Source organism: Peromyscus eremicus, chromosome 5, assembly GCF_949786415.1.
Source record: "Peromyscus eremicus chromosome 5, PerEre_H2_v1, whole genome shotgun sequence".
NCBI lineage: Eukaryota > Metazoa > Chordata > Mammalia > Rodentia > Cricetidae > Peromyscus > Peromyscus eremicus.
In genome coordinates, this window is record NC_081420.1 from 22,358,694 (window position 1) to 22,385,958 (window position 27,265).

The following is a 27,265-nucleotide window of genomic DNA, read 5'->3' on the forward strand; positions in this document are numbered from 1 at the left end:
ACTAAGGGAGAAACGGATTCCAGCTCCTACCAGGCTGACTTTGCAAAGTACTTTGAACACTGAAAAGAAAAACGAAAAAGAAGAGGAGAAGAAGAAGAGGAGAGGAGGGGGAGGAGGAGGAGGAGGAGGAGGAGGAGGAGGAGGAGGAGGAGGAGGAGGAGGGAAGCAAACAGCTACAGAAAAGGGAAAGAGAATGGGGACACAGAGAGAGTTATCAGCAGGGGTGGTTAGTAAAAAAAAAAAAAAAAAATAGGGAGGGGGCTGGAGACAGAAAACCTTTTGTTTCCCCAGCTCGTTTCATGTAGGGATTGTGAGGTGAATGGCTTTGAAATGAAATGGGTTTATGAACTAGTTGCTAGGTCACAGGAAGCAAGATCGTCAGACTGCTTTGTGAATTCAGATTCTTTAAAATTTAGGTTGATCTCCAAAGGAATGTATCTCCTTTGTCTGGTTCCTATTTCTTTCCTCTTTAAATTTTTATTTCTTTCGCGGGGTGGTTTGGGCCGCCTCCCCACTTTCTTTTGATAATGTGAAAAGAAATGATCGTATTACACGCTCTTTGTGAGTGTCTGTGAAGTTAGAAGTGGGCGGAGTGGAGGCCGTACCTTCCCCCCTCACCAGCCAATGGCGGCGAAGTATGCAAATGCGGGCCGCGGTCTCCGGGTCTCGGTCTCCGGCGGGAGCTCAGACTCCGCAGTGCGCGGGAGGCAGGCGAAGGTTCTCATTTCCATCCAGCCCTGTGCTCAATGGAGGGGCGGACACGGCAGTGCAGCACTGTGTGACTAGGATAGGACCAGGGCTCACCCGACCACCGCCGAGATGAAGTATAAGGTAAGAGAGTGCCTTTTACACAAGTCTCCCGAGAAGCTGTGCCTGCGGGTCTCCCTCCGTGACAACTGTGCAGGGATCCCTTGTGTGTCTGGTCTCGTTTCCAGGGTGCCCTGGGGTTTACCCACAAGCAGGCTCGCGCTTTCAGATCTACTGGTTCACAGTACGTGGCTCTGAAAGTTGCCCCGCAGTGACGGAAGGCAGTGGAGAAAAGATAACTTAGGGGCGGCCACTGGAGATCAGAGGGGTTTAACTCCTATCACAGCTGGCAAGTCGCAGGTCTCTGCCTGTCCAGAGCCGGCATGGGGAACCTTAATAAGAGGAATCAGAACTACTGAGTCTCTAACAGGCTCTAAAAGCACTTCTTCAGAGTTTGCCTTAAAGACTTGATGTGGGAAGCTGTCTACTCTGGGCACTTTGGGTAGAAACAAATTAAGAACCCAGATACTGTCATAGGGCCGACATGGAGAATTCCCGCATCCTTAAATAGTTTGGGTTTATGAGTAAATGGGTATTAGTCATTTCTAGGTAACACTTTATTGGGGTTTGAATGGGTCTGAAAGTATGAAGGCTCCAGCTGGCTTATTTTCCCTGACGCCTACAGAATGTCGTGCTCATATTTTGGCAGTATTATTTTCCGTTGCATTTTGCACCACGGTTTCTGGGGTTACTCCTGGCAAAATGATTATGACTTGCTCAGCACATCCCGTCGAAGGAGGCAGTTTCCAAGGGACTTGGCCCAGGGGCAGATCGCAATGACTTAGCCATGCTTATTAATTTTTTTTTATGGTGAATAGATACGAGTCCTCGATTTTCAAAGGACAGTGCTATTACAAAAAAAAATCATTTTGGTGAAGTGGCTTAACAGATCCTGTTAACCGACTTAGTAGGGGCTTTGCTTCCCTCTGAGGTGCATAGCTTCTGACCCTTCCTTTTGGATAGAAGGCTGTAAACACTTGCTGTAGCTAACAACCACAGGCTAACATCAATCTTTTGTTCAGTGTCTGTAAATCTTGTTCAAAAGCTGTGAACTAAAAAGCTGAGTCTTTATTGTAAAGCATGGGTGATAGCTCTTGGGAATGCTCCAGCAGTCTGAAGACCCAGGTATCCATTATCACCCTGCTATCAGCTTCCCATTTTTGTGCATCAGTGGGGAGGAGCAGGAGAAAGGGTGGCTGTGGTATTCATGGGAGATGCAGCTTTCTACCTGGCAGGAACAGAATCTCTCTGGAAGTGTTTCTCCCTATTGCTAAGTCTCCTTGTTCACAGAACTGATGGGGCTACGTGGTATTTATCCTGGAATGTTTTTTTCTCCCTTTCTCCCTGTGGTTGAATCAAGACTGTATTGTAGAGAAAAAGGAAAGGATTTTCTCTGTCTATTACTGGAACATTAAGTGGCTGACATGAGCGTTGAGTGCCACAGTTTAGAAAGTGATGAAGTTTAAAGTCACTTTGATTCGGTGACCTCATCATGTTTAGCTTTGCTCTTTATGGAAAGAAATATCCTGGGGACTGGTGATGTACAGTGCAGGTGAGAAGCTGCAGCTGGGGAAAGCCTTCCACTTGGAGGGGTCTACCCAGAGTTGAACACGTTGCCAAGCAATAGAAATACATGGTGCTGGTTTTCTGATTACTGTCATCATCATCATCATCATCATCATCATCAGAAACTTCACCAACAAAAATGCTGAGCTCCCCAGGTAAACAAATGACACACAGGCACCCTATGTTGACCATAGCAGAAGTGAGCCACTTTCCTTCGGTCATAAAGTCCATCAGTTAAGGAAAGAAAACTTTCTTTCAGGAGAGAATTAGTCATTTTAGGTAGGAGATGCTAACATGATGAGTAGAGAGTTACAGGACTGTCATATTGAACTCTCCCCATAGCTCTAAGGCACACCTGATTTCAGATGTAGTAATTGTGCCCCACAGAGGCTAAGTGACTTTTCCAGTACCACCAGCTGATGAGCATGGGATTAGAAAGGACCTCAATTTCATATGCATGATTCAACCACTACCAAGAGGGAAAAAAAAAAACTAAAACAGAAATCATCTGTAACTCCCTAAAACATCCCTCTGACCAGTATGTTCTGGTCCCAGAAAGTTCAGAACTATTTCATCCCAAGTGTTCCCTCGGGATAGTCTTCTTTTCATTTTTTCCAATGGTAACTCTACTAAGTGAAATACAAAGTTGGCATTTATTTGTTTAATTTGAGCTACTTAAGTAGTAAAACCAGATAATTATTAGATTGTAAAACCCAGGAGTCTGGAATTATCTCTTAAACACTATGTTGCGCCATAAACTATAAATTTAGCATGGGCTTAAAAATGGATCATTGTGAGATTTATGTCAAGTTCGAAAGGTTTCTTTTTTCTTTCCAAAGGTTTCTTTTTCCTTCCTCCCCCCTCCTCCATTGTTAACTGGAAGATCTTGTTTAGCTACTTCAGAGTTCATGGAGCAATCAACTTGCACTCATTTTGTCCTTAAAATACACAGCTCCAGGCCTTGGCAATTATTTACAATTATGAGGGCTACGGAATGCAAGCTATTGCTCTAGGGAACTCTTTCTGCTTAGTACACATCTAGTATGTTTTTATTTCACTTACATTTTTATTTGTTCATGAGAAGCCTGTCCTAGGTGTTTAATGTTCCATTTCTCTTAGAAGAGTCTGCCTGGGTGACAGGTAACTGTGAGGGCTTTTTGTTAAGTTCCTACATAAAGAAGCCAGGCATGGCGGAGCACGTCTTTAATCCCCGGACTTCAGGAGGCAGAGGCAGGTAGATCCCTATGAGTTCCAGGCTAGCCAGGGCTACACAGTGAGACATTGTCAACAACAGAAGGCTGTCTATAGAATCCCTGTAATGTATGCGGTATGCTCCTCATGCATCTGTGGCCTTGGCTTGCTTGTCCAATTGAGGGTCTGAAGGTGGCTTGTAGGAGTCGCCCTTTGTCCTGAAGCTGAGGGACTAGTTCCAGTTCCTTGTTTGAACAGAAGCCCTGAGGGCCCTGCCCACGGAGTATGGGCCGGGAAGGAGGCCCTGGCCGCTTGATGCCCAGGCCTGGCAGATATTCAGCAAGTACAGCCTGTGAGTGAGTTCTTGTGGCTGAGGAGCTTTTGTGGCTTTGCCAAATTTCAGAACTCGTGCGTGTCTACTGTAGTCAAAATCGTATTTATTTTCTAGTCATTAGAGAGAAAAAGTCACTCTTCAATGTTTTCACTTTAAAAACGTAAAGTATGGCAATACAGTTAAAAAAAAAACAACAACTACAGTCTGGAATTCGGATTGTTGTAGTCCAGTTGAATGGGGGCAAAGTAGTTCAAGAAAAAGAAACATATAACAAAAAGCATCTGGGGAGGAACTTTGGAAATATTTTTTTTCCAAAGCTGTTTTAAGAGAGATGTTATAGCAGGCCTTTGATTTAGCTAATATGGCTATTTATAACATACACAAATATCAATTCTCTCTTTGCTTTGATGTTTCAGCTGTAAAATCTTTCTTGATAAATTGTTGTATTCAGTTCAAATTTAGGACTCCTTCCATACCCACCTGCTTTTAAAATGCTGTATGTTGCCTGTGGATTTAAAAGCACCAGAGGGTGTTTGGAAAAACATAGCTTCATTATTTATGATCTTATATTTATTTAGCAAACCCATTTCAGAGCTAAAGGACTTACCTACACAGAGATGAGGCTTTGTCAAAATGCAGGTGTCCTGATAATAGCAAATTTAGGACATTGTACAACACACTCTGAATCCCTCCAGCATCCTCTTTTTATTGGACCACAGGTCATTCTTGTGCTCAGAACTTCACAAGTGCCTTTCCGTGTTCTCTGCCCCCAGTCTCCGACAAAATAAAACAAAGCTAGACAAAAATCCTGCCTTGACACCTTTCAAAGCCTTGGCAGATTCTGTCTCCCCTTTGTACCTTTGTGACAGCATCACCTCTTACCTTTTCAAATGGGCACTCCTTGTGTGTCCCTAATACCAGACACTTGTGGGGCTCGCTCCCACCCAGCCACCCACATGGATATGACGCACTAATGCACACTCTCTGCCCCTCACCTTCACTGTCCCTTGAACTCCCTGTGGGCATGTGACACCAAGCCTATGGGACTTGAGCAGCCAGTCACTTCCCACTAGCAAAGTCTCCTCATCTATCCACTCCATAAAGCAATCGAAGCCTAAACCTTTGTCTCCTCTAATCTCTGAAACAGACCTTACCTTTTCACCTCTGCCCTGTGCTGTTAGCACTGCCTTACTTATTAACCCCTGTCAATCAAACCACTATCTAAATGATACATGCAGTGGACTCCAGTTTTAAGGAAGCCACATTGAATACAAGAAGCCTATCCTGTACTGATATGTAGGGGCAGACTGACAGACAAACCCTTGTTGAAAGTATAACGTAGGCTCTGTCAGTCTTGAACAGGCAGGGACTTGGCTTTACATACTCTTGTAATAGGAACAAGATGGCGTGTGGAGAAAGACATTTCCATTTCTTGTGACTGAAGGCCCTATGATCTTGGGCATATTAAACTCCCAGAGCCTCAGGTTTAGCTGTAGATTTGAGACAGTATTAACTGCGTTACACTACTATTCTAAAATCTAAGCCAATGTATAAGTTCTTATCCTGGATCCTGGCACAGAGTAAGTAAGTGAATGCTAGCCAGCCCTAGCTCTCCTTGCAGAAGGTTGGGGTGGGTTTTGTGGCAAGATTATGTCCAAATCCCAATTATTCAGTTAAGATGGTTGGGTATTACTGATTATTTCCCAGCAAGAGTATGCATGGTCTGAGTGCAGATCCCAGGTACAGGGACCCAGCAGCATGCCTACAGCACACAGCCTCCACATGCCAATGCCTCCTAGGCTTGGTTTCTTCGTTATTGACGAACCTTGGGATTCCTCCTAGTGGGTACTCAGCAAATACTGAGCTCAATGCCGAGTTACAGAAAACACCTATGCCAACAGCCTTTCCAAGGGCTCCAATGTCCTATGACATAGAAAGAGTACATGTGTTTCAGATTCCACTTTTGCTTCTTTCTCACAGTATGTTTTTCAGCAACTACTTTAGACCTTTGTCTTATTAGATAGCTGCAAGAATATAGTATATAAAAGTCATTGGTTCCGCCGGGCGGTGGTGGCGCACGCCTTTAATCCCAGCACTCGGGAGGCAGAGCCAGGCGGATCTCTGTGAGTTCGAGGCCAGCCTGGGCTACCAAGTGAGTTCCAGGAAAGGCGCAAAGCTACACAGAGAAACCCTGTCTCGAAAAACCAAAAAAAAAAAAAAAAAAAAAAAAAAAAAAAAAAAAGTCATTGGTTCTTAGAACATCATAGGCATTTGATAATTAATAGGTATTTATGTCACTTTTGAGATATGATCTTATAAAGATAAAGAGATAGATAGATAGATAGATAGATAGATAGATAGATAGATAGATAGACAGACAGATAGATGACACACAAATCCATAAATAGTGATGGAAGATGATAGTGACTTTGTCATGCCTAAGGTGCAATCAGAGAGAGCCCCCTGACCATGGAGAGATATGTATACCTATACAGATGCAGATACATAGAGATATTAGCATTATATAGTAAAATGTTTAAGAAGAAACCTTCTCTATGGTTGTTTCCTCTTGGGACAGGAGATGGCTCAGTAGATAAAAACACTCACTGTACATCATGAGGACCTGAGTTCAAGTCCCCAGCACTGTAAAAAGCTCCGTTGCTGCTCACACCTATAACCCCAGTGCTCTGGGGAAGGGGGTAATGGCTGCAGAAGGATTGCTTCAGCTTGCTGCCAAGTAGCCTAGCTTTTAAAATGGTGAGATCCAAGTTCAATGAGAGACCCTTTCTCGGGGAATGAGACAGAGAATGACAGAACAGGACAGCCAATGTCTTCTTTCAGCCACAGTACATGCATTTACACCATACATGCACACACATTTACCACATATATACCACACCAGGGGTAGAAGAGACTATTTACCCTTAACAAAAGGCTGTGAGGGAGAGAGAAAGTCATTTATTTAAATAGATGCAATCCATGGAAAGTGAGTTGGGGGTTATGTGGGAAGTTCATCATCAACTCTTTCTTATCCTGCTGCAGACCCAATGACGTCAATGTAAAATAAGAGGTATCTATTTTTAGATCATTTTAGGGTTAGAAAGCAATGGACAAATTGATTTGGAATGCTAGCCCCCAGGCTGTGGTACTGTCCTCAGAAACGTATAGACTTAATTACCAGGCTTCTCTGCCAAGACAAACGCAGGAGAGCCCTTGGGAACAAATACAATATTTCCAACATAAAATGCCAGAGCTGCTGGTTTCCTAGGCAATAACTGATTGCAAAGAACATGGGCATGGAAAGAAGACAAAACTCCCCAAAGCCCTGTTTAGACTTCGTCAACAGCACCCCCTCCGTCTTATTTACTTTGAACATTCCAGTCATCTCCCTGCGGTAGTTCTTACTGGCTAATGAGGACTCTGCATGCCAGGGGAGCCGCTGTCTGCTGCCAGGACCCTTCCTGAAGGCTCTTCATTGTAAGATAAGTGGTCTTGTTAGAGACCTTTTCCACCCCTAACTGGGAAGGCTGAATCTTTTAGAGGGTGCTTTTAATAGATAATGTGATCTGGGTAACTTGAGGGAAGCATATCATCTAGGGACAATGGAATTAGTACTCCAGAGAGTACAGTTACTGATGGTGTGTGACAGCAGCTTGTCGTGACTGAGGTAGAGTTCTGGGACAGCTGACTATGGAGATATTAAAATTGTCAGTGGAAGGGCTGGGGAGATGGCTCGGTGTGCTTCCTGTGCATGTATGAAGATCTGAGTTTGATCCCTAGCTCCCGTGTGAAAAGCCTATGACCCCTGTGTTGGAGAGGCAGACACAAGGGGACCCCTGCAGCTTTGTTGGCCAGGCAAGCTAGATGAAGAGGTGAGCTCCGGGTTCAGAGAGAGACCCTGTCTCAAAAACCAGTGTGGGGAGTGATTGAGGAAGAGGTCTGCTGTTGCCCTCTGTGCACACATGCACTGGCACACACATGTGCGTACACACATGAACAACTACACACATACACACCAAATTGCTACTGGAATGCTTTCCTCTTTTGCCTGGGCTTTATGTATCTGCTAAATTCTATATTCTATAAATGTTCCAAGTCTAGGGCCAGTAAGTTGGAAGGTGTCATGTTTCTTGGTAGATCTTGGTGTTTCAAATTTGAATTCCTTCTGATATTTCTAATATGTCCTGGTGAAGATAAAAGATGTTACTCCATACACACACACACACACACACACACACACACACACACACAAACACACACACATACACACACACACAAAGTTCCTGTGTGAAATTCTGATGTTTGTGCTTACCAGAATTAAGGATGGAACAACCAATGGATGTGTAAAAGTACAAGCCCTGCCAACCACAAAAATGCTTGTTGGCTCCTTTTGAAATCAAATCAATTTTAATTCTTTATTTATTCTTATGGGGACGCAATTGAGGGACGAGGTTCATCTGTGAGGCTCAGTGGAAAGTTGTAGTAATCAAAACACATGGAATGCTCAGCTTGGAAGCATGTCTCCTCCCCTTTTGTTGAAGTGCTGTGAGTTCCAACAGTGTGACATGTCCTGCATACTTGTCCTCCTTGCTTTTTGCTAGGCAGAAGTCCTTTGGTGACTCTGGTATTTTAACAGTAAACTCATTGGTAGTAGTTGTTGGTTTATTGTGCTTCATTGAACTTAGTGTCCCATAGGCAATGCAGCTGAAACTCATTCAGACTTCTTTGTCCCTCATGGATCTACTCCTTACTGATAAAGATGGATCTGGGCTTCTCTACCCTCCAAGGACCACCACCTCCTAGATTTAGCAGTAATATGCAAAGCCTTCACTCTGGAGAGGGCAGACACACAGATTTGTGCACACTCAGCCTTCTTGGAGAGCGTTGTCTTTAATTTTGGTCATCTGCTGATTCTGTTTCTGTTCCTGGTCATTTGAAACACAGCTTAAAGCTTGACTGGAGAGTGACCCAGTGACTAACACAGACAGCAGAATCCTGGGGCTCCAGCTTCCTGGGCTAGAACTTCAGTGTTGGGCTATGATTCTCAGTCCCACTCCTCACCAAGCTCCATGTGATATGAAGATGGGACCCGGGGACAGGAACCACAGAAAGACCAAGAGCCTTTTCTTCCTGGCCCCTTTCACTGTGACGTAGCTTCGTAGACAATATCCTGGAGGTCCCATTTCTTTATTAAAGGTCATCATGTCTATCAGAGGATATTCATTTTTCTCGATCACAGATTCTGACCAATACCCATTTTTTTCTTGAATTCTTAATTCAACCAAGGTAAAGATCCCTTAGCAAGAAATATATTTTCAAGGCTATCCTTTGTTTTAATGACATACTTGGTGTGTGTGTGTGTGTGTGTGTGTGTGTGTGTGTGTGTGTGTGTTGTGTAATTTCCATGGATATATCCACATTTCACAAACCACAGAATGGGACATATGGTCTAACAATGGGAAGGATATTTGAAACTGAGGACTGCTATGGAAAGTTCAGGAACACATGGCCACTCTACAGATGGTCAATATGAGTGGCCCCAGAGATCAATCAACTGTCCAAGACACTATCCCAGTCCCCTTATGGCAGCATTTTGCAGAAACATATATAAGAACATTTTTAAGGGGATTTGGCTGGGTTCTTCATAGAGAGTCATAAGTAACATTTAGTCATAAATAATAAGGTACTCTTTTATATCTTCGTGCAGGAATAGGCATCTTTGGAAATGAAAGCAAGCTCATTTTGAAATGTGGGCTCGTTTGGCACACCTGAGTGGGGGATTGTATTTCAATTGTTCTTGCTTTAAAACTGGTCAGGTAGCTCCTTGCCTCGTAGCCTGCAGCATCCGTAACCATCCTCCCACCCTCCTTATTAAGATCTTAATTACAGATGCAACTTAGTTCATGGCTGAAGGGAAGGAATTTCCTTCTCTGAGCTGTGCCTGCCTTTGGTGTGGCAGGTATAATCATGATGAGATCATTTCTGGTCTGTGTTCTTTTCCTGGAGGAGTTTTTCTTTGGGGGCAAGGACGAATATGGTTAAGACACGATTCCCTGAGCTCAGCACAGTATACCGGTAACTGCTCCCACCTCCTAGAGCCTCTTCCTCCTGGAGGAATCAGAGCACTTGGTGTATGTAATTTCATGAGCTCTCATAATACGTCCATGAAGAACTTATTTATTATCCCGACTTTGCAGATGGGAAATGGAGGCAGTTGTCATTGTTTTAAGTACGAGGATGGAGACTAGACTTTATCTTGATGAAGTTTAGCAGCCATTTCTCTAGCCAGTGGAGGGCTGGTCTGTGCACCCAGCAGCACCCCAGGACTAGATTCCAGTAACCCAGACATGTATACACACACTGTAACAACGAAAAAATCTTCAGTTATGAAAGTCCACTAGAAAAGACCTCTTCTACCCTACCATCCTATCTTTCCTACTTCCTTCTGCTTAAAAATAATGGCCTCATTGGTTTTATGAGATGGAAGCACGGAATTCCACTCCTGGAAGTGTTGGCCACAATTTACTGATGACTAGGGTTGAGCTTATTGTAACAGATCTTAACTCTAAACTAACTTCCTCCTATAGGATTAGCCCCCATTTGTTCATGGGAATATTAAAAAATACTTAGAAGCATAAGATCTCCCTCAGGCCAATTTGTGAAACCCCCAAGCCATCTCTAAGACAACCACTTCTCCCAAGTCTTTCTGAATCCCTCCCTGAGTATGCAGAGAATCTTGGAGTATGCGTCTAGACTTCAGCATTACAGGAAGCTGTTTGTTCTCAGTAACATAGCGAACTAAGGTGCCATAGCTTCCAAAACAGCTTCGTGACCACTGCCCAGCAACAATGCTGACAGTGTATGAGTGTACACACCTCTTAGCCAAGGGTGTGGACCCAAGCTTGAAAACTCTTTGAAGAGCTTACAGGATAAGTAGATAATAGCAGAGCAGCAAACCCAGATCAAGTGACTCTGGGGAAAGGGTTTCACATTCATGTGGGTATGTGCATGCGTGCGGAGGCTAGAGGATGGCATCAGGTGTCCAGTTCCTTTAAGTATCAACAACCTTGCTTTTTTGAGTCAGGGTCTCTCATCACCTAGAGCTCACCAGTTAGGCTAGACTGCCTGGCCAGAAAGCTCCAGAGACCTGTCTTCACTTCTTCAGTACGAGGATTACAAGTAGGTACCACCATGTCTGGCGTTTCTTCACATGGGCTCTTGGGATTGACTTCAGGTCCCCATGCTTGCAAGGCAAGAGATATACAAACTGAGTTATCTCCCTACCCCCTTTCAAGTAACTTCTGCAAGAGAGAGTCCCAGCAAAGGGCAACATCCCAGTTTCATCAAATGGGTTCTGACAAGGATGGTAGTATATTTGAACTAATGTATTTAAGTATAACCTTGCACTCAGACTTTGGTATAGGAAGATAAAGGCATGTGAATATAAAAATGAGAGGATCCTTTCATACTTTCAAGCACCTTATAGATGTTACAGCTGTGCATTTTGGTTTTTGAGAAATGATATCATTTTTGGAAATACATTATAATCGAATGGATTGGACGTTCCTACTCTTGTTTAATGTAATTCTTATTTCTCTTCTCCTAGAACCTGAATGTTAGGGGATTTGTCTAGACAGGCAGTCAGATATGATCCAGTGCCAACACTGTAATGCTGGCTGGAATCCAAAGGGTTGTTTTATTGTTAATAAAACCTATCTTTTGGGTGAGTGGGTGTCAAGACTTCATCATTATATGGCGCCTGTAAGATTTATCTAGGGACAGAACCCTAAAAAGAGTTCATGCTTGCCCCATGTTTTTGATCCTTTGCCAATACACTATATTGAAAACCATCAAAACCAGGCAACTTGGGACAAATGCTTAAGAATCCCATGGCTTAACAGCAACATCACCAAATTCCTAGGTGGAGCAGAGTCTCCGGAGGGACATTCTGGTGGTGGTGGTGGGGGGAGAACTTTAGACAGGCAGATAACCAGCTGTGATCTCTGGCTCTGCCGTTAATCTAATCTATGACCTTCTGGGCTGTAAAACAAAGACACCCACTGTAGTCAGTTCTGGTCAAGCTGTGGATGACCAGGTTGAAAATGTAGAGGAACCTACATGTGCTCATCTTCTTTAAACTCCTTGGTACCACTTCAGATAGCTCATAGACTCTGGACAAGTGGAAAATTGAACTCTTAAGGATGACTGATTGGTAAATAGCTATGATATGATATGACAGACACAGAGGTAATTATCATCCTTATGAAAAAAACTAATCCCTTCTTCTTGCAGTCAAATTCATCTTCCATCATGAATTAAGACATTCTGAAGTCACTCACATACTAGCTTATCTATCTACCTGCCCATCTGCCATGTTCCTTATACAGAGCAAAGGTTTCTGCTCTGCTCAAGGCTTTCATGGGAACAGGTCTCAGCCTATGTCCTCCTTTTTTTTCAGTTCTTTAAAATTCTAGCTTTCTTTAGTGTGTGTATGTGTGTAGAGCATGTATGTGGAGGTCAAAGGACAACTTGTAGGAGCTGGTGCCCTGCTTTCACTATGGCTTCTAGGGATGGAACTCAAGTTGCCAGTCTTGCTTGGCAAGTGTGTTTCCCCCTTAAGCTATCTTGCCATCCTCCATCAATCTCACATCATAAGAGAATTTATGATAGCCATTCAGATACAGGGAAGAAGTGGAGCCAGCATTATGAGAAACACTCCAATATCTGAAGTGTGCTGTCCAGACCATGTAGCACAAATCTGGTGAGACTGAAATTTCTTTCTGGGATCCATTTATTGAACTTTGAAGTGTTAAATGTCCTCACCTCCTTCAAGGAGAACCATCACTTTGGCTTATAAATCATCAAAAGAACATGATGAGTGGTTACAGACCACTCATCAAATAGGAGCAGGCCAGTGTATAGATTCATATGCCTGGGAGCCTTGTGGGCAGACACACACATAATAGTGCTACACACGGGGATATTAATGTTGTCCCTGCCTTGCCAAAGAACACCTGTTGGAACCTAGTATTTAATATCATCTATAGTAATGCTTCTTTCAGTAAGAAATGCATAAAACAGAATCTGATTATCACTCTAGATCACAACGCTGGGGGCAAAGTGAATGGTATGAATATTCACAGAGGGTCTAAGTTATTTGCAGAAGCTTTAGAGTTTAATAAAAAGCAGTTTCTGGAAAATAAAAATCACTGGTGGAAATGTGGTCCACTGGCTAAGAGTAGTCTTCCGTGGGGAATGTCGAACAGGCTTCCCTGGTGGTCAGAAACTTGACCAGCATTCCAAGGACCTAGTAGGAGCCTGCTACTGCCTTTCTGTGGACTGTTTCCAGACACCTGTGGAGCTGAGCAGAATGCAATGAATGATTACTCAGAAAACATCTATATCACAATATACTGTATCTTCTAGCTCCTGTACCCAAAGGTATCCTGTCTGCTACTTAGTAACAGCTAGAGGATTCAAATTTAAAAAATATTAATATTCCAGATCTTCACGTACAAGATCAGAAGTGTGAACCAAGCTTCCAAGAATCAAACTCTCGATACTTGAAAGCAGCATGGCTACTTTCTTTAGGGAAAGGCTGAGTACCCTCCCAACACACATACACCACATCAAAGGTGCCGATGAGAGGCAGGAGGGGAAATGTAACCAAAATGGCAGGACTATTCTCTGACCAGAGCTGATTTTTGTCAGCAGAAACAAAAGCCCAAGAGCCTTTCCCTTCACCAGCGTGCCCCGAGGCTGACCTTGGCCATGTTCATCTCTCAGCAGCTTCCTTTAAAAACTATTTCCCTGATGATGGCCATTTCCTCTAGGGGGTCTGTTTCTCAGGATCTGGTCTCTGAGTGCCTGTGCGTGCATGCGTGCATGTGTGTGCTGGAGTCCACTAGAGATCTGGGCTAACGTTTAGGGGGAGGGGTGGGCACAGGAAAGTCTTGTCATCAAAGACCCGAGTCTTTGGCAGCTTCTCCTGCATAAATATAGAATGGAGTAAAAATAATAAAAGGAAGCCGAGCCATTGATGATGCTATCGGTTACAGTGAGTGACACACCAGCCATTGTGTCTCATTTCTCTTCAAAGGACGGCATGAATGGTCATGGAAATTCCACATCACACCTCTCTATATTGGGAGAAGCAAATAATTTCCCTGGCAGGAGAAGTAATAAGCTTTCTTGACATTTTGATAGCGGTGGGGAGAACAGGGCGAGGGAGGGAAGAGAGCAGGAGTTGTCCTGTGACTGTGGCTCTCCACACGGCCAGGTTTGTTTTGTTTTCTTAATTTCCCACTCCTCAGCCGTAACTTGCGAACCCAGAACAGCAGAAGCAAACTTGCTAGTAAAGTGTGTGAATGGCACTCTGTCACCTACCAGAAGGGAGGGGAGGCCCTCTAAAGGGACCATTGTATTCTATGTTGCTGGGATGGTCAGTTCCTCTTGGCCTTCCTGTTTGCTCAGTAGTTGCGAACACACCAGCCTGGGAAGGGGGAGCAGGCTCCCCCATCTGCGTCATTGTCCTGTTTAAACAGGGAGGGGCTGGCACTTTCCTGCTGGCTATCTCCCTTATTCTCAGGCTCTAGGCTCGAGTGACCTGGACACAGTGTTTATGCTTCTCCTTAGATCTTCCTTCTTTACCTCCATCTGAATTTTTTTTCTAACTAAGCATCTTGCTAAATTCTCAAGAAAAACAATTCCACTCTCCATGCAGAGAACCAGGGATGCAGAGGTCAGAACCCGGAACGGGTGTGCATTTTGTTTCACACCCTGGGCTCACATTCTGGAAAGGGAAAGGGAGTCAGGCGGCGTCTCTGAACTTAAGTTCACAGCCTGGAGTAGGGCGATGCAAACCCTGCTATAAAGAAACAGTGAACTGGAGAAAGGACTCAGCAGGTAAAGGTGCTCGTCCCCAAGCCTAGTGACCTTTGTTTGCTCCCCCAGACCCACAGGGAAGGGAAAGAAAACTATCCTCTGGCTTCCACACCCATGTGTACACATGTCCTGCACACCACAGTCACAAAGAAACGGTGATAGAAAACCAGATGGGAAGTGGTCAGATGGATTATGGAACGACAGTTATATGGAAGATGGGTGCTAAGCTGGGAAGAGGTTTGATGAAGTAGAACCAGTTGGGAAACGCCACTTCAGGAGAATGAAATAAACAGCTCAAAACAAAAACAACAACAACAACAACAACAAAAATGGTTATTGCTAACATCCACACCTGGGGGGGTGGGGCAGTGAGGCAGGATATGGAGTCTGGCAACTGGGGCCAGGTAGCGAAGAATGTGCCAACTTCAGGCTCCCAACTTGGGCAAGTCACTCCGTACTGTGTTGATCAAGAGAGCGAAAACAACAGGAAAGGGTGTTCTCATTTGTCAGGCTGGAGATCAAGATGGCCCATCAGTCAGAGAAGTGGGTATGGACTAGAGTGCCAAAGCATCTATTCTGTACTGTCGATCTGGGTAGTACCTGATTCCTGTCATCACCGGGGCGACATTTCACTTAGCAATGAGATAGAAGAGAGGACAAGTGCAGAAGAGAGGTCCTCTGGGAGCATGACCACTTAAGAGATGAAGGGAAATGGTCTATTGATGGAGAAAGACAGTATGTGGTCCAGAGAAGAGAAGAACCAGAAAGCAAGGTCTTGGAAGAATAGAAGCCAAATTAAGTGGATTTCTAGTGAGCATGAGGTGGGATTGACAAACGAGGTCTCTTCAGTTGGGATTTATAAACATTGGTATTCAACCTCCATTGGAGTCACTATTACTGGAGTATAGGGTATAAGCCTGAGCCCTGGCAGCCTTGACAAGCCAGGCTTGGCCACCTGTATTCCCTCCATCAATTAAAGAGCTAAGTAATTGCTAAAGTCTCAAGAAAACCAATTCCACTCTCACTGCAGAGAACCAGGAATGCAGAGGCCAGAACCCACTTCAATTTAATGGAGAATGGGTGTGGACTTTATTTCAGACACTGGGCTCACATTCTAGAAATGGAAAAGGAGTCAGGCAGAATAGTGAGAAGTGGAGAGAGGAGATTTATTCAACATGACCACACTGGAGAAAAGAACAAGTAAAAGGCTCCAGTGAGCCCCCAGCCCATCTTCTAAGACACTGGTATGGGATTTAAATTTGAACAGAGGGCAAGAGGTATACATAACTAAACAGTCTTGGTCCAAGTGTGGTCCTGTCCGTCACAGCTCCATCACTGTCTGCCTACAGTCTCTTCTGAAAGATGGTCTGGCAGCTTGGTGGAACTGTGTGAAATCTCTACCTGAGAGTCAAGTTCCTCTTGACTGGCACCAGGCTTCAGCCTTTCCTTTGCCCCAGCAGGAGATTCCTGGGGAAATTCCAATTGCTTAGTTAGGGTCCACTATCTCAAAAGTCTGCTAGCCAAAAGGAGCAGCACAAGTGTCACCTTAGAATATCTCCCCTCCTTCCCGAAGCCTGGAAATGGGAGGCCTGGCTTCATACCCAAGTCCTAAGGTCTTCCAGCCAGGTGGCTTCGCAAATCATTAATTTCCTGGACCTCCTTTTTTTCTTAGTTGTCAAGTGGAAAAGCTGAACTCTTAACTCCTTGAAGAACCCTCTGGCTTCCAAGTTCTGCACCCCACCCCAACAGCACTCTCTGCCTTTGTAACTGCCAATCTCTGGAAACTGGGCATCCAGCGGGGTGTAGAGTTACCCAGCACTCTTATCTCTCCTTGATTTGTTTCTGTGTTGACCTTCTCCCCACCCCCAGGGTTAAACATCCAAGGGGCTGGGGGTTGAGAAAGAGTAGATCTTGACTAGAGAACTTCTGCCCTCCCTGGCGTGTTCTTAAGATGTTCAGATAAGAGCTTCAGACTTTGGGGCCTCAGGGAATCACACCTTTCCTATAAAGGAGAGCACCCCCCACTTCTAAAGTAGGAATTAACTCTTTATTGGCCTTCTCATGAGTTAGTATCCTTTGGAGTGAGGACCCTATGTTCTGGCTTTTATCTTTTTTTTCTGGACTGTTACCCTCTCACCAAGTAAACACACAGACGTCACGCCTCTTACCCCACACTTTCGAAATTACTTTTATTTTCTGGAATATATTTGGTGCCTCCGGAAAGCAAAAGAGGGCAGTGGATGCTCTGGAGCTGGAGTTACAGAGGGTTGTGAGCTGTCATGTGGGAGCTGGGACTCGAACCCAGGTCTGCTGGGAGAGCAGCCAGTGCTCTTAACCACTGAGGCATTCCTCTAACCGTAGGATTGTTTCTTGATTGAAAACTGAGAAGAGGGAAGTGACTAGGAAGCCTGAAGTCAAGTGCTACCCGCAAATGATGTAAAATTCCACGATGGCTTGCTGCGTCTCCAGCAGCGCCGCAACCTTTACTTGAATTCACTTACTTCATTCTCATGGCAAACTCACAAGCGCACCCAACCTCCACCTTGTTCTAGGAGGACAATATGGCAGGCAAGGAGAAAGCCCGAGGAACACATTTGCGACTGCAAACCCCAAAGAATTGGTTTATTCCATAAAAATGGGGGGGGAAAGAGGGCTACCTTCAGAACTTTCTTGTATAATTGAACGGAGCTCAGCCAGGGCACTGATAGGAAAGTTAAAGTAGCTTCCCAGAGAAGAGGCTCAACCTAGAAGACCCCAGTTCTCTGTCCAGCTCTGACACCCAAGTGTGAGCCACCCCAGTTCTCTGTCCAGCTCTGACACCCAAGTGTGAGCCACCCCAGTTCTCTGTCCAGCTCTGACACCGAGTGTGAGCCACCCCAGTTCTCTGTCCAGTTCTGACACCCAAGTGTGAGTCTTGAGGAAACACCAAATTTGTGTCCTCATCTTCAAAACAGAGCTACAGGCTCACAAGCTCTCTACAGGGGTATGTAACTATAAATGTAATGATAAAGAGTTATTTAGGAGAGCTATTTAGGAGAGTGACTAGCTATATATATCAACTATCTCTAGATTGCATAGAGATTAAAGAGCTCAGTCTTATTTAGGCGAAGCTGATATCTACCAGGGTATATAAATGGGTATCGGCCTGACACAGGGCAGGGAGGTCCTTGCCCACCAACAACTGGGTCAAGTTCTTTCTGAATCCCATTATTCAGTGAGAACACTGGAGAGATGTTGTGGACAATGGGGCAGGAGAATCCACCAATAGTGCCCACTTTTGCATGGCTGAGGAGGCTCTGGGGTTATCCTCGGAACATCCCTTAGGCTCATGTGCAGGCATGAGCATGCTGCCTGCCAGGTAGTGGGAAGGTCACGGGTGGAGGGGGGCAGGCAGAATACAAAGCATATGGAGCAGACTCACTCGGGATTTCTATCTGCCTCTAATCAAGTGTCGCCCGGCGCGCCACTCAGCACCTCGTGGTGTTCCAGGACTTGGAAGAGGCCCAGCTGTGAATACCTCCAGCTGATTGCGGCTGACCGAGCTGCAGCCCTTAGCCTGTCTACTGTTTTCTCTTTCTCTTCTTTCCTTTCTTTGAAGCCAATATGACTGCACAGCTATCAATCTTCGGCTCCCACGGGGCCGCCCCAAATCTATGACTTCTGATTTCATCCAGGGGCTAACGATTCCCAGTTATTGAATGGGCCCAGGAGAACAGGACAGATCAGAGCCACCAGCTCCCTCCAAGCTCTAAAATCATAATCCTGGTGTAATCCTTTCCCTGAGATCTGCAACAAAGAATTAGAATCTTGTCCTCTGTAAACCTCTGACTCTTCTTTATGGTGACAGAACACCCAAAATATGGGAAAAGAGAAACAGAGATCTTAGCATCCTGGCACATTCTTTAATGGCTCTAAAAACAAGGCAAGGATGTGGCCAGATTTTATCATCTTCTATATGAGATTTCATTGTCAGGAGGAACCCAGTGCTTCCTGGAATACAGCTGCTCATAAGGAAGACCCTCATCTGAAACAGAAGCTTTGAGTTTCCCTCTAGCTGTCCGCACTGCTTCCTGTGGAGCTCAGAGAACTCCTCTCTCCCAGTGATGATGTGTGCGGTTCCATCTCCATCCACACTAAAAGAAGCTTGGTTAGCCATCCGCACTGATATGTACCTGTAATCCCAGCACTTAGGAGCCTGAGGCAGGAGGATTTCTTAAGTCCAGCCTGCCTGAGTAGTATAGCCAGGTGCCAGGTTTAAAGAAAAAGAAGATTCAAAAGTAGATATGACCAACACAAAATGAAAACATAGTCCAGTTGTTTTTTTTTTTTTTTTTTTTGGTCTGTGCTTTTTGTTTGGTGGTATGGTTTGTGGGTTTTGTCCTTTTGTTTTTGTTTAGTTTGTTTTTGGGAGGAGGAAGAGAGAAAGAATATGAAGTTAATTAGGTAGGGAGATGGGAAGGATCTGGGGGGCCTTGAGGGAAGGCAAAATCATGACCAAAATATCTTGTATAAAAAAAAATAAAAATAATTAAATATGTAATGAAAATAAAACAAACTTTATATCACTTGAAAAATGGAAAGCAGTAGAACTGGGCCTCTTCCACGCTCCTGAGCAGAGGCAGACCCCTCCCATACACAGCCACTCTACAGAAGAGAACTACATACAATCTGAGTCCTGTGGTTTCAGGCAGAGTCCAGGAGAAGATGATTAATGCATGTCCGTTTTAAAGAAATGAAAAGCATGGGGCTGAGAGATCAAGTCCACATTTCTGGAGAGGAACACGGGGGCAAGAGTCCAAAGAAAAGCAGCCCCAAAGTCCACAAATATGTTATGGTGTGAAATAAAGTCATAAGCAGGCCCCAGCCAAGCAGCAGTCTTTGCTCCATAAATGACTCCCCACCACAGTGACATTAAGTGCATCCAAATGCTTAACTGACATATGACAGGGGTCACATTTACCTTTTCCAGTGCCTGCAATGGGTTCCCTATCTTCCCCTACTTCTCAGCACTCTGGGAAGGGGCAGGCGTGTGGGACTGGCTGCCAGTGTGCTGGGAATCTTCGGAGCCTTTGAAAGCCTTCCAGGAATGTCAGCACAGACTGCCTGCCCACTCTCTGCTCAATGCCTCCTTGAGCTGTCTGCGGAGGACTGGATGTGCCAGACAGGCCTTCATACAAAGACAGAGAGTGTTCTGGGCCCATGAAAGGAAGGCACAGCCTTTCAGATGGGAATGGCAAGATTTAAGAAGGAGGTGGCTATGTCTCAGAGTAAGGAAGAACCCTCAAAGAGGTATAAGATAGATCAGACCAATGTCTGGATGCATTCCTGGTCCCTCTCCACTGTCAGATCTGGAAAGACAGACTACTCTCACACTGTGTCCCTGCTTGATTACCATAGCGCATCTCTATGCTTTTGCTTGTGGGTTCTCTTGCATCCAAGGGCCTCCTTAATCATAAAAGATATGGGAAGCCCTGCCAAGGTACAATTATGTGTACTTCTATTTACATTTCAATGCCGAATAAAATTTCTGTTTGTAGTATGTGTCATTTAGGATTTTCTTTGACTTATTTTTTTGCCTGGAATATATGAAAACATTGAGAACAGTCCACTGTGGTGCATGAACAGCTTGGAACATTATTCCCCTTCAGCTCACTTTTAGAAAGTTAGAAAAATGCTTTGCCTGGTGACCCCTTCATAACTCTTTGGCAGTGCTAGCCCAACTCCTTGGCAAAGCACCCGCCATTGGAGGGAAGATCTCTTCTGGGGTCTTGAGCTGAGGAGTCCGTCTGATGTCACTGGTGGCAGACACAGAGTAGCTGTGTCTGTCTTTTGTCTGAAGCATCTGCTTTCCTTCTCACAGGCTATTGTTCATATTTCTTCTCTTTTTCCAGGAACTGTGCCTGTTCCTAAACATGTGGGCTGTATAACTGCTAAAGAGATGGACCGAACATTCTAACACACTTCTCTCGTTTTCTCTTCCTAGAATCTTATGGCAAGAGCCTTATATGACAATGTCCCCGAGTGTGCTGAGGAGCTGGCCTTCCGAAAGGGAGACATCTTAACTGTCATAGAGCAGAACACAGGAGGACTAGAGGGATGGTGGCTGTGTTCCCTACATGGTCGCCAAGGCATCGTCCCAGGCAACCGGGTGAAACTTCTGATTGGTCCAGTTCAAGAGACCTCCAGTCATGAGCAGCCTACTCCCGGACCTATTCATCAGACCTTTGGCCAACAGAAACTCTATCAAGTGCCAAATTCACAGGCAGCATCTCGTGATACCGTCTACCAAGTACCTCCCTCCTACCAGAATCAGGGAATTTACCAAGTACCTACTGGCCATGGTACCCCAGAACAAGACGTATATCAAGTGCCACCATCAGTTCAGAGAAACATTGGGGGCACTAATGGGCCCCATCTAAACAAAAAGGTAAGTGATTAACTAGAATTTTGTTCCTTCTTTTATGCCATTCATTGTATTTAGAATAATAGAGACAATCCCCAAATAATACTTAGAAATTGCCCAAAAGCAAACATACTAAATGATTTACCCCAGATATCATTATTGCATCAAATTTCCATTAATGAGTCAATGACCAAAAAAAAATTTTTTTCCAAGACAGATTCTTACTATGTTCATCCCAGGCTGTCCTTGAACTTGAGATCCTCTTGCCTTGGACGCCTGAGTGCTGGGATTACAAGCACGTGATAACACATCCAGCAAAAAAACTTTCTTGAACTACCATGTGCCAAGTACTATTGACAGGCAGCCAGTGTAAATGGTATTTCATTCTGGATCAGACTTAAGTATACAACTGTATCTCTTCAGTTGTGTGATGGGTCTGCTAGACTGGGATTCTGTGTGGAAATGGTTTGCAGTCTTCTCTACCTCTTCCCTGAGTAATGTGGCCCCAGTTGTTACTTAAGCATACCGATGCAGTGTGGATCCCTTTTCCTGGGGCAAGAGCTAAATCATGAATTAGTCTGGCTGGACAAAAAATAAATAAATTAATCAAAAGTAGAGGAAGTAAAAAGACTGAAAGTACATCCTGTCTACCAACACATTCTTTAGAGTTTTGGGTTTAAAGATTGATTTATTCAAAAAACATAGATATTAGTGGACTTAGAATGAATCCATCCTTGTTTCCTTGAATTAGTTCTTGTAATAATGTCCAAGGTAGAAGGTGAGTGCTTGGATATTTAGGAAAATGTCATTTAAAAAAAAAAGAAAAATGTGATGTATTCCTCAGATTTTCATCACTATAACTAAATACTTGAGACAGCTAACTTCGTAAAGAGAGAACATTTATGTATTAATCTCAGAGTTTTGGTAGTTCTAGAGCCTGCCTTTGACATTAGCTCTGTTGTGGCAAAGACCCTTCCATCTGTCATCCCATCTCTTCTGGGGGCCGCTCCCCCAGTAACCTCAGACCTCCCATCAGCACCCATCTCTCAGAGGTTCAACTGTCTCCCACCCTGGAAACCAAGGCTCTAATAGCAATAGATTCCTGGGGGGATGGGATACTCAGACCACACCCAAGTCACATGGCTAGGGAACGCCACCTGTTAGAGTCTCAACCCAGAACCAGTAAGGTGAATAGAAATGCATTCATTAAATAATGAATATTGAACATGTTTTGTGTTTTTGATACTTGTGATAAAGTGGTGAATTAAAGACTAAACAGAGCCTTCACAATGCTTACAATGAGGGAAACAATAAAATACAATGTCAGATGGGTGTGTGCTGGGAAGAAAATAATGACACTGGACTTAACAGGCCAACAGCCAAACCCACAATGATGTTTTTGTGCCCATTAAAAGGGAGGGATTTCCTCTTTCATTTGTCAGAAAGTTCTAGTGGTTCCTTCAAGGTTTGCTATTAAGAATAGACTGATTTCATACAATAAGAAAGTATCTCCAGATTACAAGAAGAAGGGTGAACTTAGATACCAGAAAGAGCTTGTAACTCTACAAACACAAAGTGTAGTGAATGTACCAATCTATGTAAGCAAGGTAATACTTGCTTACATGATACTAGCATCTTTTCTCCAAGTACATCTGTTTTTTAAGGATTGAGTATTTTTATTTTATGTATATAAGTGGTTTGATAGCATATTTCTGCACCACATGCATGCCTGGTACCCAGCGAAACCAGAAGAGGGAGTTGGATCCCCTGGAACCGGAGTTAGCAACAGTTGTAAGCCGCCACGTAGGTACTTAGAACCAAACCTCCAATCTTCTGCAAGAATGAATGCTCTTAACCAATGAACCATCTCTCTAGCCCCTGGAACTCCTATTTTTTTAAAGGAGCCAGGGGAAGAAAGACTTACTTTTGGATTCCTTAACAATGAATGCATTTCCCAATCACCTACTATACAAAATGTCTGTTCTAACAAAGCACATCTCAAGGGCACATGATTTGAGTTCTGCCTAATAGGAGGAATTCTTTCCTACTTAGAGTCCCCAGGACAGAGATCCTGGCTAGGGGCCATAGACAGAGCCATGTGACCTTCCAAAGCCCTTCTCACTCCAGCGATTTCAGCTCCAAAGGGAACACTAAGCCTGGCCTCTGTCCCCAGAGGGGGAAAGAATAGTTGAAAGGTGTAACTATAAATAAGTAACTCTCTCATTCTTAGTCTCGGGTGCTTGCACCTTAAAAATAGCTCCCCCTCATCTGAGCTGGTTCGAGGCAGACAGAGGAGGCCAGAACAGGAAATGCTTGGCTGAAAGGCAGAGGGACCAAACTTTCATCACAGTTTATTTTGGCAGGAAGGTGACATGTTTTCCTTTTCAGTCTCAACCTTTTCAGTCCCATGTCTGGGAAGGCTGAAGCTCCAGACTGCTCCCGATTGCCTGTGCTGTGGATGACGGTAGCCTTCTCCTTGGCTCGTCTCCTGGTCTCCACTGATGTCAGGGGCTGAGGCCCTCAGGTGGCTCTGGGTCACTCCACATGTTGTTTTGTTTTGTGACTTCCACACCCCAGAGCCTTCAGTGTTCAGCAATGGGCCGGCAAACCCTGCAGCAGTGAACCAGTTTCTAAGAAGCCCACAAGCCCTTATGCAGTGCAGACCAAGCCAGGTGCTCCGGGCACCTGAAGTGGGAGCTTCCACAGTGGGGATCTCAGTGGACTAGGATGGGAAGGACAGGAGAGGCGAGGCTAGCCCTTCCCTGCCGTGCACCAGGGTCCTCCGTAACTACCCTGTGTGAGTGTGTTTGTACCTTTGAGACTGCAGGTTCCCTGCTCCCTGAATTGCTGGCTCACACCCACAGGGAATCATTTTGACTCTTCCTTTTCTTTCCATGCCTCATTCGCTGGTCTCTTCCTTCTCCTTTGTCCTCTCCTTCCCTCCCGTCCTCTTGTTCCCTCTCCCAGTCTCCCCTCCTTTCTCCCTTTCCCACACTCCCTTCTCCCTCTAGTCCACACTCCTTCCTCCCTTCCTTCCCCACTTTCCTTCCTGATTTCCCTCCTTCCTTCTCTCCCTCCTTTTCTTAACCACTTCCTACCTTCCTTATCCCTCCTTTCTTGAGTCTTAAATTTTCTTTCCTAATGGAGATGGCTTAGCTGTTAAGAGGTCATTGCGACCTTCCAGGCAATAGTAACTGCGTTAAGAATTGGGGCTCCATCTCCCTGGCTGTGGTAACTCCCAGTGGATGGGAATCTTAGTGACGTAAGTTAGACCCTGATCTCAGTGCACAGGAGAGCAGAGGTGGGCTTGGTTGTTAATTATTATTTCTCATTTTAGAAATTTGACTGGCTGGCTAAATAACTCACTCATTTTCTCTTCTAGTTTTCTGTCTGTAAATGGTGACAAACCAAGGCCTAGGTGTTCCCAGGAGTTCTGGTTGTGGTATTTAAAAGCTGTTCAAGGAAAATGAGGAAGCAGTGGGAACTTGTTCTGAGGTTTTAGGCTTTAGTGAGCAAGACTGACACCCACAGAGAGAGGGACGTCGAGTCAGTTGCAGGTTTCTAGGCCCACCTCACAGCCCCTCCTTCAGGGAATCTAGGAGGGGAGGCCCAGAAACCTACATTTTCTCAAACTCTTTGCAACTCCAGCGGGAGTTGGCCCAGGACTGCACTCAGAGAAACACTAAGGAGAGACAATGGCGGGCTTGGATGTGTTCCAGTCTGACTATGGTGGGGATTTCCACAGTTCAGAACCCTCCTGAGTCGTTACAGTGTGGGCTTCAGAAGGTTCATCCGCCACTGTGCCCTAATGATCACTCCAAAAAAGGACACCCTGAATTCTGCCTTCTGCCTTGCCTTTCTGCTCCCCTGGAAACTCCAGCCTCCACCTGCCCTCCTGCACCCCATCCATGTTAACTGACAGCCAGAATTGCTACCTAGGGAGTGCGGATGAGAATCAAATTACCCCCCCCCCCACCAACCCCCACCCTCCACCCCCACCCCCATGAACCAGGGAGACCAGGAGCTCTGTGGACCTTAGTCTGGCTCCCATCACGGCTCTGTAGCTTTGTGTGCTCAGCAAATTACAGGTGTTCTCTCAGACACTGCTCCTTCATTTGTGAAGTGGGAACAAGTCTGTTCACCACAAAGGCTGCTGGGAAAATTAACTGCAACAGTAGGTGGAAAGCTGCGTGATGCTTGCCATTGTGGGAGCTTCAAGATGAGTTCTGTCTCTTGCCTTCCTTTCTCCTTTCTCAAGAGTTTTGTTTGGGTTTGGTTTTTGTTTGTTTTAGACAGTCTCAAGTGACCCCAGGCTGGCTTCAAACTCGCTAAGTAGCTGAGAATAACTTTGAACTTCTGATCCTCCCTGATGCTGGGATAACAGGTGTCTGAGCCCACACCCAATTTTCAATGATCATGTTGAATGTACGGACCTTGTGTGTTTCTTAGTATGTGCCGAGTCTGTATGTACTCTATTCCCAGCAAATATGCTGAGCGCTTTGAGCATGCGGGTCTTTCCCTGGCTCTGTAAGAATTCTGAAAAGGGTGGTGAAGAATCAAAGTCATCTGGAAGCCTCACGCTGGGACACTTGGTTGGTTTCATTGGTCTTCACTCTGGGTTTTGTGTGCAGGACTGCTTTATTCATCAGGAGTTATGGGCAGAGTGCCTGGGGTCCGTGCAAAAGTTTGAAAGCTGAATTAAAAAGAGAAAACTTTGGGCTGTAGAATATGAAGCTTTATAAGTGCAAAACAGAAATTAATCAACACATAGACAGACGCTTAGGAGAGCTCATCACACAAGCCTCATTAATTATATGCGGGACTCGCGACAATTCCATTACATTTGGAAAACAATTGGTAAGCTAGCGCTTTCTCACTCTGCAAAGACTTCTAACTATGTGTTGAGATTGCCAAGAACTCACAGACAGTTCTAAATTAAATGAGTTACTCATAGTCAAATAATTTGAAAAGCTGAATTTAGGAAGAAAAATTTTCAGTCTTTAAAAAGGGTAAATTCTACTTAAAATATGAGAGTTGGATTCGGGTTGGAAAGCTCAAATGTCCTGAAGTCAAAGGTCTTCAAAGGTCTGAAAAGAATCTCACCTTTCACTTCAGTGCTCATCAAACTGCCACGGGCCACACCCATTTCACACTCAAGCTCCATGGGGAACAATTCTGGTTATTCTTTTCTTTATCTTTTTTTTATTTTGTTTTTGTTTTGTTTTGTTTTGTTTTGTTTTGGAGACAGGGTTTCTCTGTTTAGCTTTGCGCCTTTCCTGGAACTCACTCTCTAGCCCAGGCTAGCCTCAAACTCACAGAGATCCACCTGCCTCTGCCTCCCGAGTGCTGGGATTAAAGGCGTGCGCCACCACCAGCAGTTATTCTTTTCTTAAAACAACTATTTACTTAGCTAAGGCTTTCGTAAACATTTTTGTATTTATTTTCCGTGTGTGTGTGGGTGCAGTGCACATGTGGAAGTCAGTGAACAGCTCACGGGAGTCGGTTCTCTCCTTCCACCACGTGGGTCCCTGGGATTGAATTCAGGTCACGGGGCTTTAACTGCAAGTGCCTTTACCACAGAGCCCTCCCACCAGCCCTCGATGACTGCTCTTTCCACTCACTGCTTTAACTGTAACCAGCAGGATTATATATGTTCTGCCTCCTTCTGAAGACTAGCTTGGAGCTACCTTCTAACTCTAGGAAGCCAAGATATGCAACTAAGTCTCAGCACCCAGACCAGCATGACAAATGACTGAGCAAAGTGGGAGCAAAGAACAAACTCTGAAAGTTCAGTTAACCACAAAACTAACCACCAAAAGGTGATTCCGAGCTTCTTACTCACTCAGTCTCCTACTGTTCACACCTTCCCCCAACAGCTCATGACCACGTGGTGTGGCAGAAAGCGCAGTTTTCCATCAGAAGACCCTTAGAGGGTACACCACTCATTTTCCATAATTGTAACTGTCCTTAAATAATAAATGTGATACGAAAGCAAATAATGATTGACAGAAATTTGAGCTTTAGAGATGGGGATACAGCTCTGTAAAAGAGCAATTGTCTAGCATGCATGAAGCCCTAGA

The 27,265-nt window shown here is 44.7% G+C and overlaps 1 protein-coding gene across 1 annotated transcript in view; it reads left to right on the forward strand.

Annotated features, from left to right (window-relative positions):
* The first annotated feature begins 707 nt into the window (after positions 1-707).
* Nedd9 (neural precursor cell expressed, developmentally down-regulated 9) overlaps positions 708-27,265 on the forward strand; it is a 49,805-nt gene continuing 23,247 nt past the window's right edge. Inside the window, exons 1-2 of the mRNA XM_059262299.1 lie at positions 708-831; positions 20,766-21,209. Of these exons, the coding sequence (XP_059118282.1) occupies positions 820-831; positions 20,766-21,209 (456 nt within the window). The 5' untranslated portion in view covers positions 708-819. The remainder of the gene's footprint in view (positions 832-20,765; positions 21,210-27,265) is intronic.